The 23,315-nt window shown below is 45.1% G+C and overlaps 1 protein-coding gene across 2 annotated transcripts in view; it reads right to left on the bottom strand.

Moving 5' to 3' along the window:
* Positions 1 to 757: 757 nt before the first annotated feature.
* LOC138567250 (protein SET-like) overlaps positions 758 to 23,315 on the bottom strand; it is a 321,007-nt gene continuing 298,449 nt past the window's right edge. Inside the window, exon 7 of one of the 2 annotated variants that reach the window (XM_069645263.1) lies at positions 758 to 4,259. In XM_069645263.1, the coding sequence (XP_069501364.1) occupies positions 4,072 to 4,259 (188 nt within the window). In that variant the 3' untranslated portion in view covers positions 758 to 4,071. The remainder of the gene's footprint in view (positions 4,260 to 23,315) is intronic. The other variant, XM_069645262.1, reaches the window with a different exon arrangement.

Here is a 23,315-nt window from a genome sequence, read left to right as displayed (position 1 = left end):
TAAAGAAGGAAAACTTGCTGTTTAAGTCTCTGCTGATTGGGCAAGTGTATCCTTTTTGCAAGCTAGATGCAATTCCTCACCCGGAAAGTGGCGTTTGGTCCTTGCCTTAGAACTGCCAACAAGGTCTTGGCCTTTTTACACTTGGGGAGGGTGCTTCCGCCTGACCCCACATACACATGAAACATTTGATGGAGACTGCGCCACTCTTATTCAACACCCCCCGCCCCCCAGTTGAAGGCTTGCCAAAGGAGGAGCGACACCTATGGTGGCCAGGCTAAACCTGTTGGTAGCATGCCAGTAGCATCACTCAGCCACCAACTAGGCAAAGTCTTAGGCCAGTTGAAAGACTCCAACTAAATCTCCAGGAAATTCCTAGGTGCTTGCAATAGGGTAGGTTAGTTAGGCACCTCAGACCAGTGAAGCTGCACCTCCAGTTTGTTTTCTGGTGTCTGATCTCAAGGGAGCCTCAGATGAGAAAGCACATTATTTGACACAGAAGCCCTCTCAATTTGAGTCATTGGGAGCAAGTCACCTAGCTGGTGTGCCTGTAAAACATAAAAAGGCAGCTTCTAAACCTTAATTCTTTTGGAAGCAGATTAAGATATAATCTCGTCCCAGCGCTTTAATAATGCAAGCTCTGCAGGAAAATCATAGCGCAGTGAGGCGAGAAATATTCATCACCAGGTTTAGATAGAAAAAAAAGAAAGTAACTTAATAGTATAGTCTTTTTCCAAGACAAAGAAAATAATGTTGCAAACAAATGTGAACATCTGTTTATTGCCACTCACCATTAAACTGTACATAAGCTAATTTAAGAGTCACCATTTTGTGACACCCGCTTCATGAAATTCAATAAACAATGTTGCTAAGTGACATTAATACCTAGATGCTTCAAACTGGTCACTATGCACCCGAATTGCAAGGCATATCCCATGACTAACCAGGTGGAACTGGAACAAAATAGACACCACTAATGTTTTTGAAGGGAGTACTTTTGGGATCCTGTTTAGTTGCAGGCAATGCCTAACCAGCCAGGGATGAAAGAAAGTACACAAAAGTATATTAATGTGTTTGTCCAGGCAAGAAATCAAAACTGCAACAGTATTCAACTGATTAGAGCAGTAAGTGCTTTACTTGACAGTCATATGGCTACAAAAGATTTATGATGCAGGATGATTAAATTGGACAATCAAAGATTGTGTACAAAGTTAGTGCATTCACACAACCCAAATTGTTTCATATACCCAATAACATTGCATAGAACAATCCAGAGCAGGGTTCTGTCGAGCTTAACCCATTACTATATTTCTTTGAATTAGTGGGTGCAGCCAAAGGAAACTGGTGAAGGGGGCACACTTCAGCATCAGCAGCTGGGCTTCGAGGCAAGGACCGGAGACTTCTGTTGGGACAATGTATTCTACAGCCTGCCAACTTGGAACGGGATTACCTTTCTGCATACTGCAAATTGGTGGCAAAAAAAACCCCAAAACCCCCCCCCAAAAAAACGTTGCCTAAAGCAAGAAGGCATGAGATATTAGAGTATCTCACCTGGCTTGGTTCCCTTTTACTGGATGGAACCTCATTTTAAACGTCATGCTAGCTGTCCATTCACAGAGGATAACCAGACATTTACTTTTATAAAGAAAATGTTATAAGAGAAGATGCATCTAGTTCCAACAAACAAATTAGGTGGACATAAAGCAAACAGTGGAGCAACATCTGGAAAGAAAGGTATATGCCACATTCTAAAAATCAGCTGTGCACATTTTCCAGCAGTTACAAAATGTGATAAAATTTCTGGGGTTAATGGAAGCAGTCTCCAACTCTTTTCAGCTATGAGCATTATGATTATCTGTGGGCAATTCTGTTTCTCGGCACTAAAATCAAGCAGTCGATGTTATAAACTCGAGCCAATAGGTCTGTTACATCACATTCTGTTTGAGAACCAAAACACAGCTTGCAAACGTTACCAAGAAGCATTACAAATATGCCTCTACATACTTTATACTAATTGTCACACAATGCTTTTGGTTCTACTTTATTTTAAATCGAACAAATCACCCTGAGGAGGAAGTGGTTACCAAAAGGACTGACTACAATATCTGCACAGTAACTAATTCGGTTGAACTTCATCTACTGTGTTGAATTGTCACAATCAGGACAAATTGATGATCATTCCAACTAGAGACTCAATTCTGGGGATAAACAAACAGCCCAGTAATAGGCTTGGCTGGTAAGATCAATTTATTCTGGTACAAATATACTCTGACTCAGTATTTTGGGCACTTCAGCAAGGAATTTAATGTTATAGAGAAGTTTTAAAATGTACTAGATATGGTTTCCTTACATCTGCAACATTGCAAATGTATGCCAAAAGAAAGCAACATTAAAAACAATATCTAACAAATCACGACAATGCTGTGTTCATGGGATTTATAAAAAAAGAACAGCCATGTTCCAGATTTATTAAACATGGTTCAAGAAACTGAAAACCTCAATTGCCAAAAAGGGTCAGAAAGTACTTCACCATGGAAAAGTGAAAAGTACAGTCTTGCAAAGGCTTCAAATGGCCCACAACGTACATTTACACTACAAAATAAGGATTAAATTATGGCCAGATAGAATGGCACGAAGACTCCATACTCTCCTGGATGTACATCCAGATTTCTGTTTCTGCTGTGTTGAACAGCATACCAGTCTGCTCAAGTTTGGGTATGGTTGTTTGTATTCAGATTCCCCTCATACTTGGGACAGAATTACCCTGAATATAATTTTCTATTGTTAGGCTAAGAAAAGCCTGCCATTTTGGTATGCACCAATGCCATGAAGGTACACTCCTTATTTATAGTGGTAGGAATGTATTGAGGGAAGCATCTCGCTTTAAACTAACTTTACTTTGTATTTAGCCACTCAGTTCCAAGGTCAACAATTTGGAAACGATCAAAAGCAATTGCATAGTTACAAAGTTTAAACTGGTCATGCAAAGGTCTACCCAAACAATGAAGTATGCCAATAACCGAGTGACAGCATTTGTAACAGGAAAAAAAGAGTAAGAACAGAAAAGTGTAATCGTCAGGAATCTATGCCGCATAACCAGCAGCATTAACAAACCGAATAGCCATGAAGTATGCACGCTTAAGCATATTCGTGACTTATTAGCAATACATAGTGTGCTATTGCAAAATTGGTAGGGAAAAAAAACCTACTTTAATGGAATGCTCCGTTTGTCCAGGTAGGAGGCCAAGTGTGCCATCATATGTCCACCACGACGACTTCTATCAGGAGAAGGTCAAGGTGACATCAAGGTAGGTCACAATAGGGAACCTGCACTGCTGCTTCGAATGACCTTTAGCAACACCAAAAACTAAGTTCTTCAGGTAACTGCTTCTGTTTCCTCCTCACCCACAATACTTTGGCTATTGAATCAGTGAAGACATATGGCCCCGATGCTGTAGTCACCAGGTGCATTTTGATGGAAAGCATATTAAGGGAAAGTGAACCAGAGCGGACATGAATTAATAAATTAAAAAAATACATACCCCTGAGCTAAAATTACTGCCCTCCCGCCCCTCCAAACTGGGAGCAATTTTTGATAACCCCACAATTAATGTCCCTACTTAAATCTAGGTGCTACACACAGTTTAAAAACATGTATAGATATTTACAAGCTCCTTCCAGCCAGCACACATGCTAAGGCAAATAGCCATTTTGCAATGAGTTGAAACTCCCTTTAAATAACTCTTATAAAACTAGATATAAACCATAAAAATAAACTTTAAAACCCGTGTAAATCAACTGGTCTCTCAACAGTGCAATAGTTCAGTGGAGGTTTTAAGTGTGCCTCGCTTTGTAAAGGTAACCATTTGCACTGCAGCTCCAAGGGCCAAAGCTTACACGTTCAGTTCAGCTGGGAATAGAGGTCAGAATCCGGCCCACCACAAGTGGGGAAGTGGAACATTGTCCACAAGCAGTGAAGCCAGTTCTCTTGCTTCACACTTTGCCACCCTACTACTGCAATGCCTGGGTGCTTCGGAAAAGGAAGGGATGTGGTGTGCATCCTCTGCCTGCTGCTTAGCCATCCTCATCCTCCTCTTCATCCATATCACCATTGTCTCGCTGTGGGTTATCCGCCAAAGATTCTTGATTTGACTGCAACGGCAGGGTGTCCTTGCTGGACTTTTCACCATCCTTGCAAACCTCCACACTTTCCTCCTTTTTAGGTATCTCTTCTATTACATCATCCAGGTCATCATCTGCACCTGCACAACAGAACAAAAGGCAGAGGGGATGATGTAAGAAACAGAATTAGACTTGGAAAGCAGTAGAGCACAAATCCATTGAACAAACAAGACGCCTACATTTAATCATGCTAAGTCAGAAACCAGCAACACAACAGACGCAGAATGAAAAAAAAATCGTAGTGATTACGGTACTCTTATGGCCCTTGTCCACACCACACAAGTTGCAAATGGCCTAGAAGAGTAGTGTCTTAAAATTAAAACCAGGCACTTAAAAGTGCAGCCTTCCATGCGCATTACCAACCACCACATCCAGTTCAGAATGTTTCCGCCTATACAAGCAAGGTTAGAGACAGCATATGTTTATACGAGATGGAAAGGTGGGCATAGGGAGGTGAGAAAGGACTTCAGAGTAAGACAAACTGACAGTTCACTGTTCCGTTATTCTTAAGTTCTGCTCTCCTCCTTCACATGGGAACAGACGAGCACAAAATCAGCAAGCTGCAGTGATCACATAAGTTAACTACGTTTTAGCACAATGCTTGCGTAAAACCACCTGACTGGAAAATGCAGCACTTTCAAAAACGTCTACAGGGAGGTTTACAGATGCATGTGGCCAGTTAGGATTGTGCTCTGCACTCTGTGTGCAAGGTGTGAGAGGAACGCCCACAATTAGGCTACTGATTTTCCCTTAAATCCTCAGAACTACCCCAGCGGCTAATGTAGCAAAGCAGCCATGCCAGCACTCCTACAGGTGGAGCAGAGTGGTTGAGGTTCAGTAAACATTTAGGGTTCAATAAGAGACCATCCAGACTATAGATCAGTCAAAACATATCCATCTTTGATGTGCAGGAAAAGTAATGCAGAATGACATGCTAGTCACTTACTAACAGTGACCCTGCCAAGTTAGGAACAGTGGCACAGTTCAGTATCAACTATGATCTCCAGGGTCCAACGCTGCGCAAGTTAAGGGTAGGATATAGCCCTAAACCAGGAGGTAGGATTGAGCCCCAAGTCCGGTGGAAGGGCTGAATTAAATTGTGAGGACAGGGAGCCTTCTGCTGTTCCATTTATGGGACCCTTAAACATCCCCCCCCCCTCTGTTGGTTTTTGTAGATCTAACCTTTTTGTGTCAAGAGGGACTTCGACTGAAGTCCTTCCTGCCACTGCAACAAATGATGTGCTGTTGCAGGTTGCGTATTTTGTACATCGCCAATCACCACCGTACTGAACTTGATGGCAACAACACCTTTCCTGATAAGGGGGCTGAGGACCCCTCCACACAGGAGATAACCAGACAGTTTAGAGTAAGGACGAATTTTATATTCATTTATTTAGAAGGTGCCGAAAGCCTGTGGGCATCGGGGAACCCATAACACTCATATGGCAGGAAGACCATCAAGGAACCGGACAAAAGGGGATCGTACAATTGAGGTTGGGGAGGGAGAGAATCACTTGAAAAGATACGTTTTCGAAGCTTTTCTGAAAGTTGCTAGTGCCTCTTCCGACCTCAAGGTAATGGGGAGAGCGTTCCAAAAGATTGCTGCCTTAACTGGAAAAGATCTGCCAAGTCTATTAGTACGTCTGACCAGGGCAGATAATCTGCTTCCTGCCAATAAAGCGCAGGTTTCTTGGTGGGCAATATTGTGGAATGGATGATTTTAGATAAGCAATGGCTTGACCAGAGATTCATATGAAAACCATATTTCCTGTCTTAAACAGGATTAGTTCCTTGACAGGAAACCAGTGAAGGTTATATCAGTGATTGGCGATGTTAGCACGCCTAGCAACCTTTTTGACGATACATACAGCATAGTTTTGCAGAACCTGACATTTATTTTTATGCATGAGTTTGAGGCTCCAATCAGTAGGGAGTTACAATAATCTAACCCCAAGTTGATTGTTGCTCGAGCTATGGTGGCACTGTTATCTTCCGAAATGTATCGACAAATGCTTGAGAAAGTGCAGCTGGTAATTACAATTTCAGATCAGCAGATTGACCTGTTCCTCAGAACTCAGATTGGCCTCCAGCTAGACACCACACGTTTTCACCTTAGTTTGAGCCTGGATGGTGTCTCGGATTCTAAAACTCGTGAAAGCCAGATTGTGGTTTGCCCGGGCCTGCCTGGAGCCAAAAACCAGAATCTGTCTTGTTGGTGTTCAGACAAAGCCAGTTGGAGCCCATCCAGAGTTCTAGAAGATGTGGGAGCTTGATCAGTTATCCTTGAAATGGTCCCCAGTGGATTCTAGGACCAGCTGGTTGTCATCGGCATAGTTCGTAAAAAATACCCCTTGATCATTCAAGTTGAACAGGGGGGGGCGACTTGCCCCTTGAGGAACTCCGCACCAAATGGGAGCTGATTGAGAGAGGAACCATCCCCATTGAATATTGGATTTGCGTCCTGATCGAAACGAAACCAATCAACCGCACTCTCTGAGCCAAGTCCCAGATGGCGCAAGGACGGCAGGAGGCGTTAGTCGAAAGCCTCCGACCGGTCCAGAAGTACCAGCATTCCCATTTTGCCCTTTTTCGACGATACCCAGCAATTGAGATTGTAGATAGAGTAGTGCCGTCTCAGTACTATAGCGGGGTTGAAAACCTGATTGTCGTGGCGGATGTGTTTCTACGAAAGCTTGAAATTGCATGCAAGCAGTTTTATTCAAGCTTTTAAGGAGGAATTGACAGTTGTTTATAGGTCTCAGACTTTTTTTTTTATCAGTGGAGTAACTAACGGCTTTAATTACCGATGGCACCAAGCTATATCTAAAGGATGCATTAATAAACCTGGTTAGAAAAGGGGCAAAAAGGTCAGTGTTCTAAAATGAGCTTCGGCGGGATAATGTTTTCAAAGCATGAGGTGGGATGCATAGTGGATAAAAGATTCTGTATCTCCAGTACAGATATAGGCAAGAAGGCGAAGATTGGTAGTTTCGCTTCTAAGAACATGACCCTGAATCATATAGTTGAGAGTGCAACATTAGACGGGCAGTTCTACACTGACTCTCTCTCTCGCCTTCATTATTTTGGCTTCAAATGCTGTTTGTACAGCTATGGAGTCCTGCTTTAGAGGGAACAAATGGTTTTTCAAGAAGTCTAAGAATTTCAAAAAGTGTTTTGGGGCAGTTAGAGGCCTGGTTAATCACAAGATTATAATACTCCTTAGTTTTGATGATTTTATTTTTGTAGGTTTTATCTAGTTCTTTCCATATTGATTTGTTTTAATCTGTTTGATCTTTTAACCAGTGTAGTTCTACTTTGCATTTTTCCTTCTTTATTGCTTTGAGTTCGGGAGTGAACATCTTTTGTGATTGGGGTTATCCCTCACAATTTTAGATCAAACAGGAGCTTTTGCATCAAGCAGTTTAGAAAAGGTGCTTGTGAATGAGGAGGCCAAGTACTCGCAGTCTCAGTCATGAGAGTTGACAAACAAAAGGAGGACAGGTCCTGCACCTGAATATTGTTCAAATTACGATTGATAATAGTCTTGGAGGGATTCTGAGGTTTAACTACCACCTCTGGTAATTGGAAGTGGAATTCCACGATGTAATGATCCAACCAAATACAGAGATACGTTCGATCAATAGTGGTTAAAACATTTCTAGAGACCACCTAATCCAACATGTGGTTCTCATCAGTGGTGGGGTCCTCATTTACCACTTGGAAGTTCAGATTATGTAAGGTTTGTTCAAGTTCAATAGCTCCTTTATCGGTTTTATCTCCCCTTCAGTAATTCAAAACACCTAAGATAGGCTCGGTTTCGACCCTCAAGGGAGCTTAGGGTCTGAGAAATGTCCTCTATGAAGTGCGACATGGCCGATGGAGGGTGATAAATAACAATAAAACTCAGACATGTATTTAGGTTGGGGGTCAGTTTAACTAGTAAGATTTCGCAACCATGGCAGGAGATGGGAGAAGCGAAGAGCGCCAAAACAGATTTTGCTACGACTACCACTCTGCCTCCGAGGCCCTCTGTTTTTGCAGAAGATGGAATACCTTGAGGGGACTGCAAGATTAATGGGCGGTCCGTCTCAGAGAGAAACAAAATGTCGAGTTGACTGTCCCGGATCAGATGGGAATAGTTTCTTACCTGTACCTCCATTTCTCCAGCATTGGATCTTTCATGGATTCACATGCTTAGAATATTCCCTGTCGACAGACTGGGAACCCTCGGTAAGCTTATAAAGCAGTTTCCCCATAGGAAAACGTTTGACACTTTCGTGTCCTATCTGTGTCGTTTTGGACCACGCACGCCCCACTAGGACGTAGCGGTATAAATGCCCCTCCCCCGCGGCTAGCTTCAGATTTCGACCCCTCCAAAGCAGAATGGGGTGAACTACAAGACGATTGCATTTAGGGGAGGCCGGCGGACGCATGTGAATCCATGAAAGATACCAATGCTGGAGAAATGGAGTTACAGGTAAGAAACTATTCCCTTCTCCAGCATTGGATCTTTCATGGATTCACATGTTTAGAATAGAATGCACAGCAGTGATCCTGAAAAAGGAGGTGTGAATGCAATCCGGCACCCACCCAATCCTGCATATAGCGAAACACGTTTACATAAGATTCGAATTTAAAGTGGGCCACAGTAACTGCACAGAGCAATATCCATATAAAGCAATAACAGTATATATATATATATATATATATATATATATTATGGATGTCTTGGCCACGGTCTAGGTCATGGAATGGGAAATGAATCTAGGTGTCACCACATCATTCCCCCCCCCCCCCCCCAACAGTGACATCTGCAGAGAAACACTGAGATGACCGGCAGTGATCACCCTTCAACCCGTGATGCTGTAAGAAAACAAAAGTGAGGCAAGTCTTCCGCAGTGATTTACTGTTTAACTTTCTATGGGCTTGATAATCTGATCACATCTCTACCCTCCCTGAAATGAGTTAGCACTGGGTGCAAAGTCCTGCTTACCTTAGCGCTGTCCAGGTCAGTTCTTTTGTGGGCCATCCATGTGAAGCCCAGTGGTGGTAGCTGATCCAACCTTCACCAGAACTAGGCTCAAGATCCATAAGCCCCTTATTTGGCATGTTGCACTTGCCATGCACAAATCTCAGTACTTTTCATGGACTAGCTGAATGGGCCCTGCTGGACTACTCACCTCTTCAATCAGGAACCTTTTGGGAAAGCCAAAAGAGTATCAGAGATTTGGTACAGGCTTGGACTTCTGAAGGTTTAGTGGGTGCCTTCTAATTATAGGGCCTATGGCTTGATATGTGCTTTAACATCAAGTATTTTTAAGTATTTAAAGAATGCCTTTAAGAAAGGTGGGAAAGAGACCTGGGTGATCTGGAACCAGAGGACTGGATAGATGCTCTCATGTCCCCCCCCACCCCCGAGAGATTGGGATAGAAGCCAAACTCAGACTGATATAACTCAGAGTACTCCACCGCTCATACTACTCACGCACAGCCATGGCCAGATGGGGAGGGACCGAGGATGAGACATGCATTAGACGCAAGCGAGAGCAGCCACCTTCTACCACATGATCTGGGACTGTCAAGTATTACAAGTCTTCTGGGGGATTGCATTAATACAATCTCCACCATCCTGGAGACACCAATTCCTAAAGACCCCAAAATGACACTCCTGGGCATCTGGGGAGAAGTGGACTTGATAAAGTACGAAAAAAATGTTTCTTGCGGTGGCGCTGGGGGGGGGGGGGGGGGAGGCTTATCGCTGTAACTGGGGCTCTGCAGACCCACTAAGCCCGAACCGTTGGAGCAATGAACTAAACAGATGCGCTGCTCTGGAACGCCGAATCTATAATGCGAGGGGTTGCCCCCGTAAATTTGAAAAGATATGGGGGCAAATGGCTCGATGCTGAGACTTATCCCCTCCCCATCTCTCCCTCCCCTCCTTGTTCTTCCCCTTCTCCCTCCCCTTAACTCAAGGACACAAGACGTAACCAGTATTGCCAGCTATTACCTGTGTCGCGATTGTATCATTGCTTCTTCATCCTGTGTCGCCTTTGCCACTGACAATACCGCCATGTTTTACTGATGTATGCCTATGTTTATATCTATGTTGTTTGCTGTTTGAATCCAAATAAAGTTATTTAAAAAAAAATGCCTTTGTGTATATTAAAATAGTGTTCTTTTCATAACTTACCTGTGTGGGTTATTTCCTCATCAAGTCTGTGAAGTGTTTATTGTACTGCATAACAGAGCCCCCTTAGTTCAGCCTTGCTGCTTAGTGAACGCAACTTAAGAGTGGCTTTGCTCAGCTGGGGTTGTGAATAACCTTGTTAACCCTAGGTGGGCTTTTCCCCAAACCCTACCCCAGGTGTTGACTTTGATAAATCACCCCCCACCCACAGTAACAAAAAGGAAACCATCTTACAGTTGATGTGTGGGATATTGTAAAAGGGATACAAGGTTGCAGAGTGTAGCATAACTGTAGAGTACAAACGCACTGCACAGCATATTTATTTATCAAACCATGAAAGGCAAAAGCACATATTGCACACGACTATGAAAATAGTAAATGGCAAGACTGAAAAAGGAAAAAATGGGGCACTGTCCCTTAACCGGAAGAAGTCTCAGTGAACCAGCAGGGTGTAGGGAGGGCATGGGGATTAGTGAACCATCTGACAGAGTAACGTTGGGGTTGTCCCTTGCGACTTCCATACCAAGAAAAGCATACAAAAGCATGAGAATAGCATGGCTCTGGTGCGGCGTGCCACCAAGCAAACAAATGGTTTAAAGTCAAACAACCATGCATCAATAGCGGATGGGCCCCCCATGGTCCTTTTGTCCCCACTATAACAAATAATTATCGCATACCAGGGTGCGAGCTTTTTATTTTCAGTAGCCTACAACCGTCTTAGGACTGGCGTGCTCTTTAATTATCCAATCCTGGCCCCATGGTGTTTAAACACACTAAAATGTTGCTGAGGTGTCGGCTGCAACTTTTGGCTTCACCAGTGGTACAGCGGATTTAATCATAGTACCTCCAAATGGTTGCCATACCAGAACATTGTACTACTAATGCATTGTTTTTTTTCCAAGTCCTATTCACAGCCATTTTATTGCTGGTCCTCACGTGTCTGGAATCTATGAGGCAGTCCTAAAATGCTGTTGAAAGGGGCTCAATGAGCCCAGTCCAGCACCCGCTAGTGTGGTTTAAAAAGACTTTGGATTGATTCCAGACAGTCCAGTAAGCATCTAGTGTGGGCAGACCCGATTGTTTAGTAGATTTTAGTGACTGGCTGATTTGCTGGTCATCCAAAATGTATGTGTTCGACTGGAGGGCTGGTTTATGTCAGCCCATGGGTGAATTCTCTCATCTAGGGGAGCCCTGTGCATTCCTGAGATCTGCAAATTCCATCTTGAATTACTGTAGGGAGGATTTGCCACAAAGGTGGAAAGTGGATTCTTTAGGCCTCAGCTTGGTCATACTAGCTGGGCTCTGTGCCGTTAACTTGTTTTTTCTCTTTGGGCTGATTGGCATCCTTCCTAGGTTGACCTTCCTCCTACCTTTGGCCCTTATGGATAGCTGGAATCTGCTGCAAACTGGGATTGTCTCCAGTTGTTCTCCTGTTGCCCCCCCTGCCCAGTGTTACCCTCCTGGGCCAAGGGCTTCAAAATGGGAAGCCTCTGCTGTCTAGAAGAGTGGCAGGTTGCCACTAATAAGCTGCTGCTGCCTCATGGGTCACCTCCACTGTTATGGGACACATTTCTGATGGATGTCCCATTTTACCCTTTAGGCTGTTGAGTTCCACTTGGTCAGGTTTCCCGGTCTTCCAGGCATCTTGCTGCTGGCTTCCACTCCTGGCTGGTTAGGCATCCTCCTGGGCAAGGCAGGTTCTTCTTTTGTGTCATGCTGGTCTGAAGTGCAAACTCCTGGGTATTGGATCCTTCACCTTGCCCTGTGGAAGAAGCCAAGTACTCACCTGGTGGTTTCACCATTTGTGAGCCAAATCCTCTGCATCTGGTGCAATAAGCACTTATACCAGTGCGTTGTAGGCCCCGTCCAGTGGCCTGCATCCTTCTTGGGTCAACTAGAAATCGAAATTGCAACTGGATCTTGTCAAGGAGTCTCCCTCCCCTGGATTCCCCTTAGGTTGGCAGATCCTTTGTCCACACCTGTGGGCAAGATTGGATACTAATCTGTCTTTTCTCTGTAACCATGGTTATAGGAATGGTCCCCATGGTGATGGGCATTGCAAAGGTTTCTTCTCAAATTAAATATAAACACTAGCAACCAATTACAGAAAAGTTTAAAAAAATTGCCCGAAAACTTTTGTATAATTATGCAAGTCTGAAAATTCTCATTACCTATTTGCACCCTTTTTATTGTCGTTTAAATTTGTAATATAACATGTGTAACAACCACCTTAAGAAAACCTGGGGGTGAGGATTCAAATGTGTTATGAAAGGTACTGGACTACCCAATTTATTTTTGCTTTTTTAAGTATGTAAAATACAATACGTAAAGACAGGAGAATAGTTATTGGACCTTACCAATTAGCACCACATTACAATATTGAGCTAGGGCTCATGGGATTTTCCATACCGTTATATGCTGCAAAAGGCAGGAAAATGACCTTCATGGCGATTCCAGTACCTTTAGTCTCCCTCCATCAGAACTGGGGGGTGCAGGCTTCACAGAAAAAGTTTCTCCAGACAAGGGTGGTATCACTAAGGCAGTACGTGAGAGCACCTCTGCACAGTGTCTTCCCCACCCATGCACCACTGTCACCTCCCAGTTCAGCCAGTTTTTCCCGTTTTTGCACAGTAGCTGTCTAGCGGGGATGGCTGGAAGGGTGCTGCGAAGGAAAGGTTTTCATACGCTATGGTCTTGCTCTCCTTCCCAACTGTTTGTAAGAGCAGACTGCAGACCCAAGAAGACAGCATATGCACAGACAGGATGCAAGCAAAGAGGCTGGCAAACTAGACTTGCACAAAAGAACCACCTTTTCTAGAAGACAGCAATGCTGAATAAAAGCATGAGGGGTGCCCCAGGTGGCTTCCCTGAATATGTCTGCGATGACGACAGGTCTCTGGAAGGCCAATGGTGCAATCTTAGCTTTGGTGGAATGAGGGAAGACTTTAAGGGATCTGGAGATTAGATAACCTTTAAGGTCTAGAAATACAAACAACTGTCTAGCTATGGTAGCCTTTGCCACTTCGTTATGATATGGCATTTATAACGTGCCTATACAGCAGTGTTTCAAGGCGTGACAAGGCAAGGAAGGGGGAACAGAGGGAGTAGAGAGAACGATCTTACTAAGCCAAGGGTTGCGCAAGGGGGGGAGGGGAAAGTGCCAGGGCAAAGGGGAGGGGCAGTGCCATACATGGGATCAAAATAATAAGTGCGGCCAGCAGGTGTCCAAAAGTGCAGGTAGGGGGGGACTGTAGGGTTACAGATACAGACCTAAGTGCAAGGGTTGCCGGGAGGCAGTGCGGCTGCGCAACTGGGCGGGCAGGGACCTGGCCCGCAAATTAGAGGGTAGCCAAGTTACCAGTGCGGTATCAGACAGGAAATCAGCAGGGGAGATGAAGAGTGAAGGCAGAAGCAAAGAGGAAGGTCTTGAGGTGCTTCCGGAACCGGCGATGGCTCTCACGTTTCAGAGAGGCAGGGAGGCTGTTCCAGAGGGAGGCCCCAGTGAAGAAAGATCTACCACCAACTTGTTGCTTGGAGAAGCGACTGACCCTGAGGGAGTAGGAAGGTATTTACGAAGAGAGAGTTGGACGTATTGAGGACCAAGGCCCCAGAAGGCCTTGAGGACAATGCAGAGGGTCTTGAACTTTATCCTTGCAGGCACTGGGAGCCAATGCAGAGATTTCAGTGCTGGAGAGATACGATGCCTGGGCTTGAGGCCAAGGACAAGTCTCGCAGTCCTGTTCTGGATGAGTTGCAGAGGGCGGAGAGTAGAAGCAGGTAGATTTAGAAGAAGGCTATTGCAATAGTCCAGCCTAGAGAGAACCAGAGCTCTAGAGACATTGAGCTTCTGGGAGAAGCAGTGGAAAGGAATACCACCTCTGAGGAAGAGCAGTTGGTAGTTTGACATCTTAGAGGCATCAGATGCGAGGAGAAAAGGAGAGTGTGGAGTTGAAGATGACCCTGAGGTTCCTAGCCTCACAGGTGGAAGCAGGAAGAGGGCCAAGGGAGGCTGGCCAGAGAGTGACAGGAAAGGAGGGTGCAGGTGTGCCGATGAGGAGAATCTGTCTTACTGGCATTAAGGCAGAGATAGTTGGCGGAACACCAAGCCTGGATAGCAGACAGTCCGAGATGGGAGAAAGGGAAGAGGTGGCAGGGGGGAGAGTGAAACCGAGCTGAGTGTCCTCCGCATAGCACTGAAAGTTGGAGCAGAAAGCGGCAATGCTGTGGGTGAGAGGTGCCAGGTATTGGTAGAACAGCCAGGGAGAGAGGTTAGACCCCTGGGAAACACCACAGGTAGAGAATGAGATAGAGGAAAGGAAGGACCCAAGTTGGACCTGGGAGTGTCGGTCAGAGAGGAACGAGGTCAGCCAGGTCAGGGCCTGATCGGCGATACCCAGGTTGTCACAGACGATGGAGCATGGTTGACCGTGTCAAAGGCAGAAGAGAGATCGAGTAAGATGCGGACAGAGGGGAGATTAGAATCAAGGTTAGAGTGCAGGTTCAAGAGAGCAGTTTCTATGCTTCTGGCTGCACTGAAGCCATACTGATGGTCATGGAGACAACCAACAGATTCAGTGTTAAGATAAAGCTGGGACATGGCCATCTTTTCCAGGAATCTGCCCAGGAAAGGAGTGATGGACATCAGACGATAGTTAGCCAGACACAAGGCATCGGCTGAGGGTTTCTTGAGAAGAGGGTGCCCACGAAAGTGCTTCAGGAGGCAAGGGAAGGCCAGTGACAAAGGAGTGGTTGCAGAAGTCAGCCAGGGCAGGATCGAGGGTACCCTGGTAAAAGGACAGCATACGTTAAACAGATTGTCAGATTTGTCAGATTCTCAATTTATTTCTATCCAGATCACATTTCAGGGTTCTCACCACAGAGACTGAAAGGCATCCTCTGCTAGCTGAGGAAGTGTGAGCTCTGGTATGGAACACCAGGAGAAAAAGTTCATGCATATAGATGTGGTATTGGGATGTCTGAAAATGCTGGAAGCTTGCCTATCCTATCAGAGGTAAACAAAAAGGCAGTATTCAAAGTATGAAGATCCAATTTGCAAGATACTAAGGGTTCAAAAGGCTTGTGTATCATGGCTGCAAAAACTGGGTTCAGATTTCACTGGGGGAACAGGCTCCCTGAAAAGAGGAAAAAGATGCAGACAATCAAAGTGTCTGTTCAGCTTTTTCTTTAAAGAGAAAAAAGCCTCCCCAGGAGTGTTTAAGCTGCAATGGCCAAAGGAAAGTGCTTGCAAGCTAGATTTGAATGCCTGTAACAGCCAATTGTCCAAGGAGGCCATAAGAGGATTGATATTTTCAGACAGGGCCCCAGGTCAAAACCGGAGCAAATGCCTCCTCTAAAACCTTTCCATGCTGGGCGAATATCTGCATACTAGCTTCAGGAATCCAAGTTAGCAAAAAACGAGTTCTTCAAGAACTAGACCCTTTGCAATGGAAGGCAGGGTGAGGCACTGCCCCCTCTAACCCCCAACATCCCTGCTGGACTAGAAAATACTGATACTTAGGGAGCGTTTCAGTTTCTCCCCTCGAAAGAACTTGGTCGGAGAACCATGTCCGACATGGACAATAAGGTACGAAGCAAATCGGACTGCACACCATCATAGGAGCTTAAAACTGCAATGTTCGGAGAGGAATAGGGGTGGGGCAAGCAGAGGGAAAACAAACCAACCCAGACAAAGCACCCACAGCAAATTGAGCCCCCCTTCCCTTGCCGCCAAACAAATGTCCAACATGCAGTTGCTCTATCATAAGCAAATCTCATCAAGAAGCCCCATCTCTGAATAAAACTGAACAGACCTGCTTAGCTCCCATTTGTGTGGAGCGTGAATTAGTCTACAGAGGGTATCCACTTTCAAGGTCTTCTCTCGCTAGGTGGGATGCAACAGGATTAACATGGTTCTGGAGGGTACTCACAAAGCACGCATGCCAGGAAACAGCAGGAGCCTAATGCCTCCCCTCCCGTTTGATTAAATAAAACATTGCCATTGTGTAAGTGAATACTTTAACCACTTTTCACTGAATGAGAGGAAGCAATGACTTCATTCAGTCTCAGAAATAAAGTATTTAGCTCTAAAAAATGTACATTGAGTAGACCGTCGTGAGAATGCCACAGGGCATGGATCTGGCGATTTAGAAAATGTCCTCACCCTAAAAGGAGAGTTACAGATTCGAGTAGAGAGTCCCATCAAAGGAGACAACTTTTATTTTATTTATACTTTGTGTTTTGATTCAAATAAAGACTTTACACATAGAAACCAGAAAATAATCAAACAAATATAGTTAAGTCAGAAATGAGAACAAATAAGTAAAATAGAGTATAATACATTAAAGTACGATAAAATGCATAGATGCATTATTTTGTATAGCCTGTGCATATTCTCATCGTGTGCAGGAAAACAAAGGGGTTACACGCACACTCTTATGATTGCCAATTGCTGCTCCTGTATTGCGCTCTGACTGGGCAGGTCATGGCTACAATTGGCCAAATTGAACTGGATGGCTTTCGCCATACGAGTACACTCCGAGAGTATATGTTTCTGTTTCCATGAAGCTTTCGTTTTTACACACACGAAAGAACCTTTCACTTTGCTTCATTTTCATTGAGGCTCCGAATTGCCCAATATGGGCAATCTATTTAATCGGAGCAGCAATAAAAGCCTGTGCACATTTTCAGATGGACAGAGCATAAGATAACGCTTCGAGACACCTGGGATGTAGAACATACGATGTATACTGATAGGATTTGAGACCCTGTAATTGCGTGTGATTTTTTTTATTCTGGCACAATCCATTATTTTGATCTTAAATTCTTTGGACAGATCCCAGTATCCCGGCTCCCACTTTGGCGTCCAATTCATTGTCCAGAATAGGTCGAGAGCAGATTGTACATATGGGGTACATTTCCCAAACTTTATATCTGCTCCTATTGAAGGAATGGTGCGCTCAAAAATGTTATTGTCCCGGAGTGTTTGGGCATGTGGTTTTATGCAAACTGATCGTAAAAACATTTCCTATGCACCTTACCTTAGTTTTCCTCACCTTAACAAATGCAAAATCGAGTGGGGCACGGCCATCTTGTGCTAATCTAATCCATTGTCGCATCGCCCCAAGTTCGACTGCCCTTGCTGCACTAAATCATCACCCGCCCCTGAAGCTGACATCACTAGACTTGTATGGCCCATTTCAGAACGCTAATGCATGTCTTGCGTCAACATTCTCTGTGCCCCAGCTAATCACGTGTCACCATGGAAATGGCAGGACGCCTCTTTCCCTAATAAGTATAAACAGACCGCTTCTCAGACAACAGTTATCGTTTCACCGTTTTCTTTTTGTATAGCCTGTGACTCGTTTCTGCTCTGTTCAGCCATCTTTGTTGCTCTGAGCCCGTGTGAACAGATACTTCCACTATCAATTTAAAATGTTGTCGTATAATGACAACAATACAGCCCTACCAGTACGAGCCGGAGTATTCCAAGGCAGAATTACTTGATAGAGAAAGATGGGGCATCGGACGACAGTTGGGAAGACTGGATCCTGAGCCAGGGACTAGTTGCATGGAAGACGTTTCCACCTGGTGTATCTGCAATCGGTGCGAGGTCATGCCAACCAAGGAGGAGAACTGCTGCTGCAGAGAAAACTCTGGATGCTTGGCCTACATATCGGACGATGACACCACGGCTATGTGTTACAGAGCTGCATGACTTCAGGGCAGCCTGCCTCACAAGGTCTGTGTTAAGGATTATGATGGTGTCTATGCACGAACTTCACGCAACAGTTTGCCCTCGCAATCCAATTAAAGAGTAAGTGTACTCTAGATGGTCACTTTGACAACTGAGGCCACTTACATTTCTTGTTTGTCTCCTATATTGTCGTAATTTAGACCGGTGACTGCCAAATGAATCTAGTCGGGCAATTCAAAACATCTCTCGCGCTTTTGAGAAATCATAGTAGTCATCTGTGTCTTTCAATTTCAACTAAGAAACAATATTTCTATGTGCCCCAAACGTTGTGCCCCAAATTTTATGGATTGCATGGGTGTTCACTTTTGTAAAGTCTACACTTTAAAGCGCAAGTTGATTGATCCATGAACATTTGTGCGGGCAAGTATGCCATAGGATACAGGATTCATTTTAAACTAAGGTTTATACACTTATCAGTTTCATTTAAATACAGTATGCATGTTTCTTCCACAGGTGGTACAGGCTGGTGGCCTATTATTTGTTAACATGGTGGCTTCATGGGAGGCTGGGATACTGCGTTCGAACAACAATACCCACCTGTGTCGTTGGAGCCATTCGTGCCAAATTCCCCAGTGACGGCGGACAGTACAGGGGATTTTCCCACATTGTGCTGCAACCTCAAGTATACAATGTGTAGTACATTTGTGCCATCAACATCAGCAACAAAATACAAATGATCTTTTATGAATAGTTTAATTTCTTTCAGTGAATCAAGGACACGCTCACTTGTCTAGGAGTGACATGCAATAATGGTTGGTGCCCTATTACGCTCACTTCCTCTAAGAATCCATCCCCCTCCATTATAAACGGCCAGGGTGCCAAACCCAGTGTGTCTCCCCCTTCAGCAGTGTTCCGGGCCTTGTCTGCCATCCATCCCGGCCATCCATCCCCTCTCCACTATCAACGGCAGTTCGCACCCGTGCATGTGCGCTGCCAAGGGGGCTGGCAGGGATGTGAACGGCCAAGGTGTCAAACACCATGTACACTTCAAAGGTATCTTTCGCACAGGGGCCATTGTTCACATGGCCTACCCAGACCCAGTGTCTCCAGGCTCCTCTGAAGCAGACCGCGCCCCTGCAATCCACATAACTGAGTCTCCCTTCAGCAGTGTTGTGGGCCTTGTCTGCAAGCCTCTTGTCCATCCATCCCCCCTCCACTATCAATGGCAGTTCACACCTGTGGCCGTGCCCTCCCAAGGGGGCTGGCCGGGTGGGAACAGCCAAAGTGCTAAACAACAAGTACACTTCAAAGGTATCTTCCGCACAGGGGCCATTGTTCACATGGCCTACCCAGACCCAGTGTCTCCAAGCTCCCTTGAAGCAGACCGCGCCAGAAACAGGTCACATTCAAACCCACTTTTCTAGTCCTTTATAAACCCTTTGATATCTATCCGGCGAACATCTGTGAGCACTGGAAGTCAACTCTTGATCGTGCTACCTGTTCTACTGCTACTAACTCCCCTGCTTGCTGAATCTAATAGTTTGTCAGTCAAGGTAAGGGCAGGTCACCTAATTTCGGACTATTTTGACCGAATGTACCCAGTAGTGCAATGTTGATTCAGCTCAATGACTGTACCATTGTCTAATGTTTCAAGTGTTTTGATCTCGATCTATAGCAAATTTCATCATTGTAAATTGTAATAGAATTGTATCTTTCTCCGACCAGGTCTATAAGTAGGTTTCCTTTTGATGCATTGAAGTACATTCACGGACGAGTTACGATTTGCGCCCCATCAATTATGTATGTAGTATTGGACTACGCTACACAGGTTTTGCTTCTTTGACCAAAACAAACATTGCATAGAAACCCGATATGATTCCATCAATCTCATGCATTCAGTACCATTTTTTTGTAATTATATTTTTATACAGGTCTTATCGATTTTTAAAGAATGCCTGCTTGCATGGTTTTGGGTTGCCGTTCTAGGAGCCATGTCAAAAGTCAGGGCACAATCCTGCATACATTCCCAAAGGATATGGATTTTAAAAAGAAGATGGGTTCGACATTGTGGTTTTCCAGTGGACGAGATTGAAAGTAGAGCTCAGGCTGTCGCGGGAGACTTCAGAGCCAATCTATTCCGCATCTGCAGCCTGCACTTTACCCAGGATATGTACGACCAATCGACGTTCACAAAAAAAGGGTCAACCAGAATGTTTTATAAAAATTGCTTCCAAATGCAATCCCAACTCTAGTGATGCACACGCTGCCTCTGGTGAGTCCCGAATGATGAAGTAGCTGTAGTCAGTGGGGTACTGCACAGGTAACTCCATGAACGGATTGGTGCTTTCGGTGTATGTATCTTACAAAAGCTTGCATATTTACCAGATTGTATTACATTTTAACTATAGCAAATTTTACAACACATCTGTCCCTGGCTTAAGGAGACTCAAATGAAGCAATTATGACTGGAAAATAATGCCATAGTGCCCTTCACAAGAATGTTTTCGTAAACGGTTGCTTGACATGTCCATTTTTTGGAGGAAAGCATGGAAGCACAGACCTTCGCAAGTGATGAAGCCAAAGACACGTCCAGTATACCAATGTTGAGCCCTGCAGAAGTTTATATTAGACAGTTGCATTTTCCAACTTACCCAATGCAAATCTAATTGTTCCCTTCACCAATTCCAGACAATGCCCTGAAAATGAAGTAGCAAGATTCTGCATCCATTTATTTTCATGAGTCAACAACAACTTCAAGGGCCTATAAGGTAATTTTATTTCACTTTTCCAAGTTAATTAGCGCAATTGGGCAGTAGGACCCTGGCTGGGACGGATCTTTTCCTGACTTGTGAAATACCAGGACCTTGGCCTCGTTCATTGAAGAAGTCACATTCCCCTCTTCCTTAAATGTGTGAAATAACTGTCAGAAATAGGGTTAACACATCCGCATATTTTTTGTAAAAGGCAGCCGTAAACCCACCTGGGCCCGGTGCCTTGTTTATCGGGAGTCCTGCTATAGCCTTCTTCACTTCCTCTTCCCTGATCTCCCACTCCAGTAGCGCCCTCTCGTCCTCCGTCATTTGTGGCATTGTTATCGCTTATAAGTAGGCTTCTTGGTCAGAGCTATCTGGGTAACTCGATGTGTAGAGCTTTTGGTAGTGGTCTCTGAAGACCTCCCCCATGTCACTAGTGGTCGTTCGTGTCTCTCCCTGTGCACTGCTGATGTTTTTTTATTGCTAGGTCTTGCTGTTTGGCTCGCAGCTGCCTTGCTAGGAATTTGTCGGCCTTCATAATACCAGTGTCTGAGGTGAAGGAGGCTCTTGTCTGCTTTTTCTGTACGGAGTACATCTAGCTGGCCCTGCACATGTCTCATCGCCCTGTTTAAAGATGGGGTGGGTTTCCGCAAGAGTTCCCTTTGTAGGTTTGTCAAGTTCTTTTCCAACTTCTTTCCCCAAAGAAACCTCTGCTTATCCTTTTATACCTTCGGGGCGTCCATATGGCCCTGCATAATGGCTTTGAAAGCCTCCCATACTGTTCCCAACTTGACCTCCCAGTGTCATGGATCCTCTTTCTGAGGGTGCCCCCTAGGACGGGATCTTGGATTATCTCCCTCGAGAGCCTCCATACTCCAGAGTCCACTATGTCTCCCAGGAGTCTTTACTTCCAACCACAGCGGGGCGTGATCTGATATTGAGATCGGACCTATTTCCCCCCCTTGAACTTTCCCCATCAACCTCACTGAGACCCAGAAATAGTCTATTCATGACACTGTGTTATGTTCAAGGGAGGAGTGCGTATATCCCCTCTTCTGGCCCTTGCCACACATTGCATAGTGCCAAGTGGCCCATCGTCTGGCGTAGATGTTTTGAGGGTGCCACCTGCCCTTGGTGTCCTCCTGTGCTATCTGTTGCTGGGTGCCATGCCAGGTTCAAATCACCCCCAGTATTATCTCCCTATTGGCAAATTCCTCCAGTTTCCCCAAAGTCTCCCTCAAGAAACGGTCTTGCCCCATATTCGGTGCATATATCGTAGCTAATGTGAGCCATAACCCATCTATTGAGGCAATGGCAAATACAAATCGTCCCATCTTGTCCACCATCGAATTTTGCAGCTGTATATTGTTCCCCTCTTCAACAGCTATCAAAACTCCTGCCTTTTTGTCTGGAGCGTTGGATTGGACCATCCATTTATACCCCCTTAGACAAAGCTTTGCTTTATCCTGGAATCTGATATGCGTTTCTTGTAACATTATGATGTCCCCCCTTCTTCGCAGTCTCTCTTTCATCCTTTTTACCGGAGAGTTTGAGCTCCTAACATACGTAAGAATTTTCAGCTTCCCCATTGCCAGGACGCCTAATGAATGATGCATGTCCCCTTCCATCCTGCTTCCGATCTTCCGGTCTACTCCCTCCGCCCTTCCCTCCCCAGCCCCCAACCCCTCAAACTAGAAACTCCCCCAACAAACTAATAACTATCCTGAGGAGGACCCTGTGCTTACTCAGGAATAACTCCACAGGGATTCCTAAACTCTGCATTACCTCCTCTCTTACCGGATTCCGGCAGTTCACCCTCGCCAGGCCGCGACTCCTATTTGTCCATTGGTTCGCTTTGTCCTCCGGCCTCTCCAGACCAATTTTGCATTCACCCAGTCATATGTTAAGGGTTCTTTTCTGGGGCTCGATTGTTGCCTTCAGCGCTTTCCTCCCCCTGGCTGTTTTCTCTTCTGCTGCACAGTTTTACATCCCCAAGGCTTCCCTTGTCTGTTGGTGCCGCCCTTCTCTGTCCTCTTCTTGGATGCCCAATGCCAAGAGTACTTCCTCACAAGAAGTCACCCTTCTCTGCCTCCCCTCCCAGGAGGAGACCAAAAGGGAATGTCCATTTATATCTGATCTTTCTCGTCACCAGCTACTTTACCACTGGTGCCATTGCCCTCCTTTTCTGTAACGTCACCAGGGCCAAGTCTTGAAACAATTGAATTTCCCTTCCATTCATCCTGATGGGGCCCATTCCTCAATATCTGCTCTTTCTGAGGGTACGATGACATGGCCACCAGCACATCCCTGGGGCGATTCCCGGTTCACCCATCCTCTTTGGGCCTACCCAGTGCACCCCATCAATTTTGACGTCATCTGCTTCTTCCACTGCCAGGATGTCTCCTAAGACTCCTTGCTCTGCCGTCTTGAGAACCTTATCTTCCACCGATTACGCCATATTTTGTATGCGTATATTCGACCTTCTGGAACTATTTTCTAAGTC

Source organism: Ambystoma mexicanum, chromosome 2p (assembly GCF_040938575.1).
Source record: "Ambystoma mexicanum isolate Mex_15411 chromosome 2p, UKY_AmexF1_1, whole genome shotgun sequence".
Taxonomy (NCBI): domain Eukaryota; kingdom Metazoa; phylum Chordata; class Amphibia; order Caudata; family Ambystomatidae; genus Ambystoma; species Ambystoma mexicanum.
The sequence above is the reverse complement of the archived record's forward strand: the minus strand, read 5'-3'. Positions and strand labels throughout refer to the sequence as shown.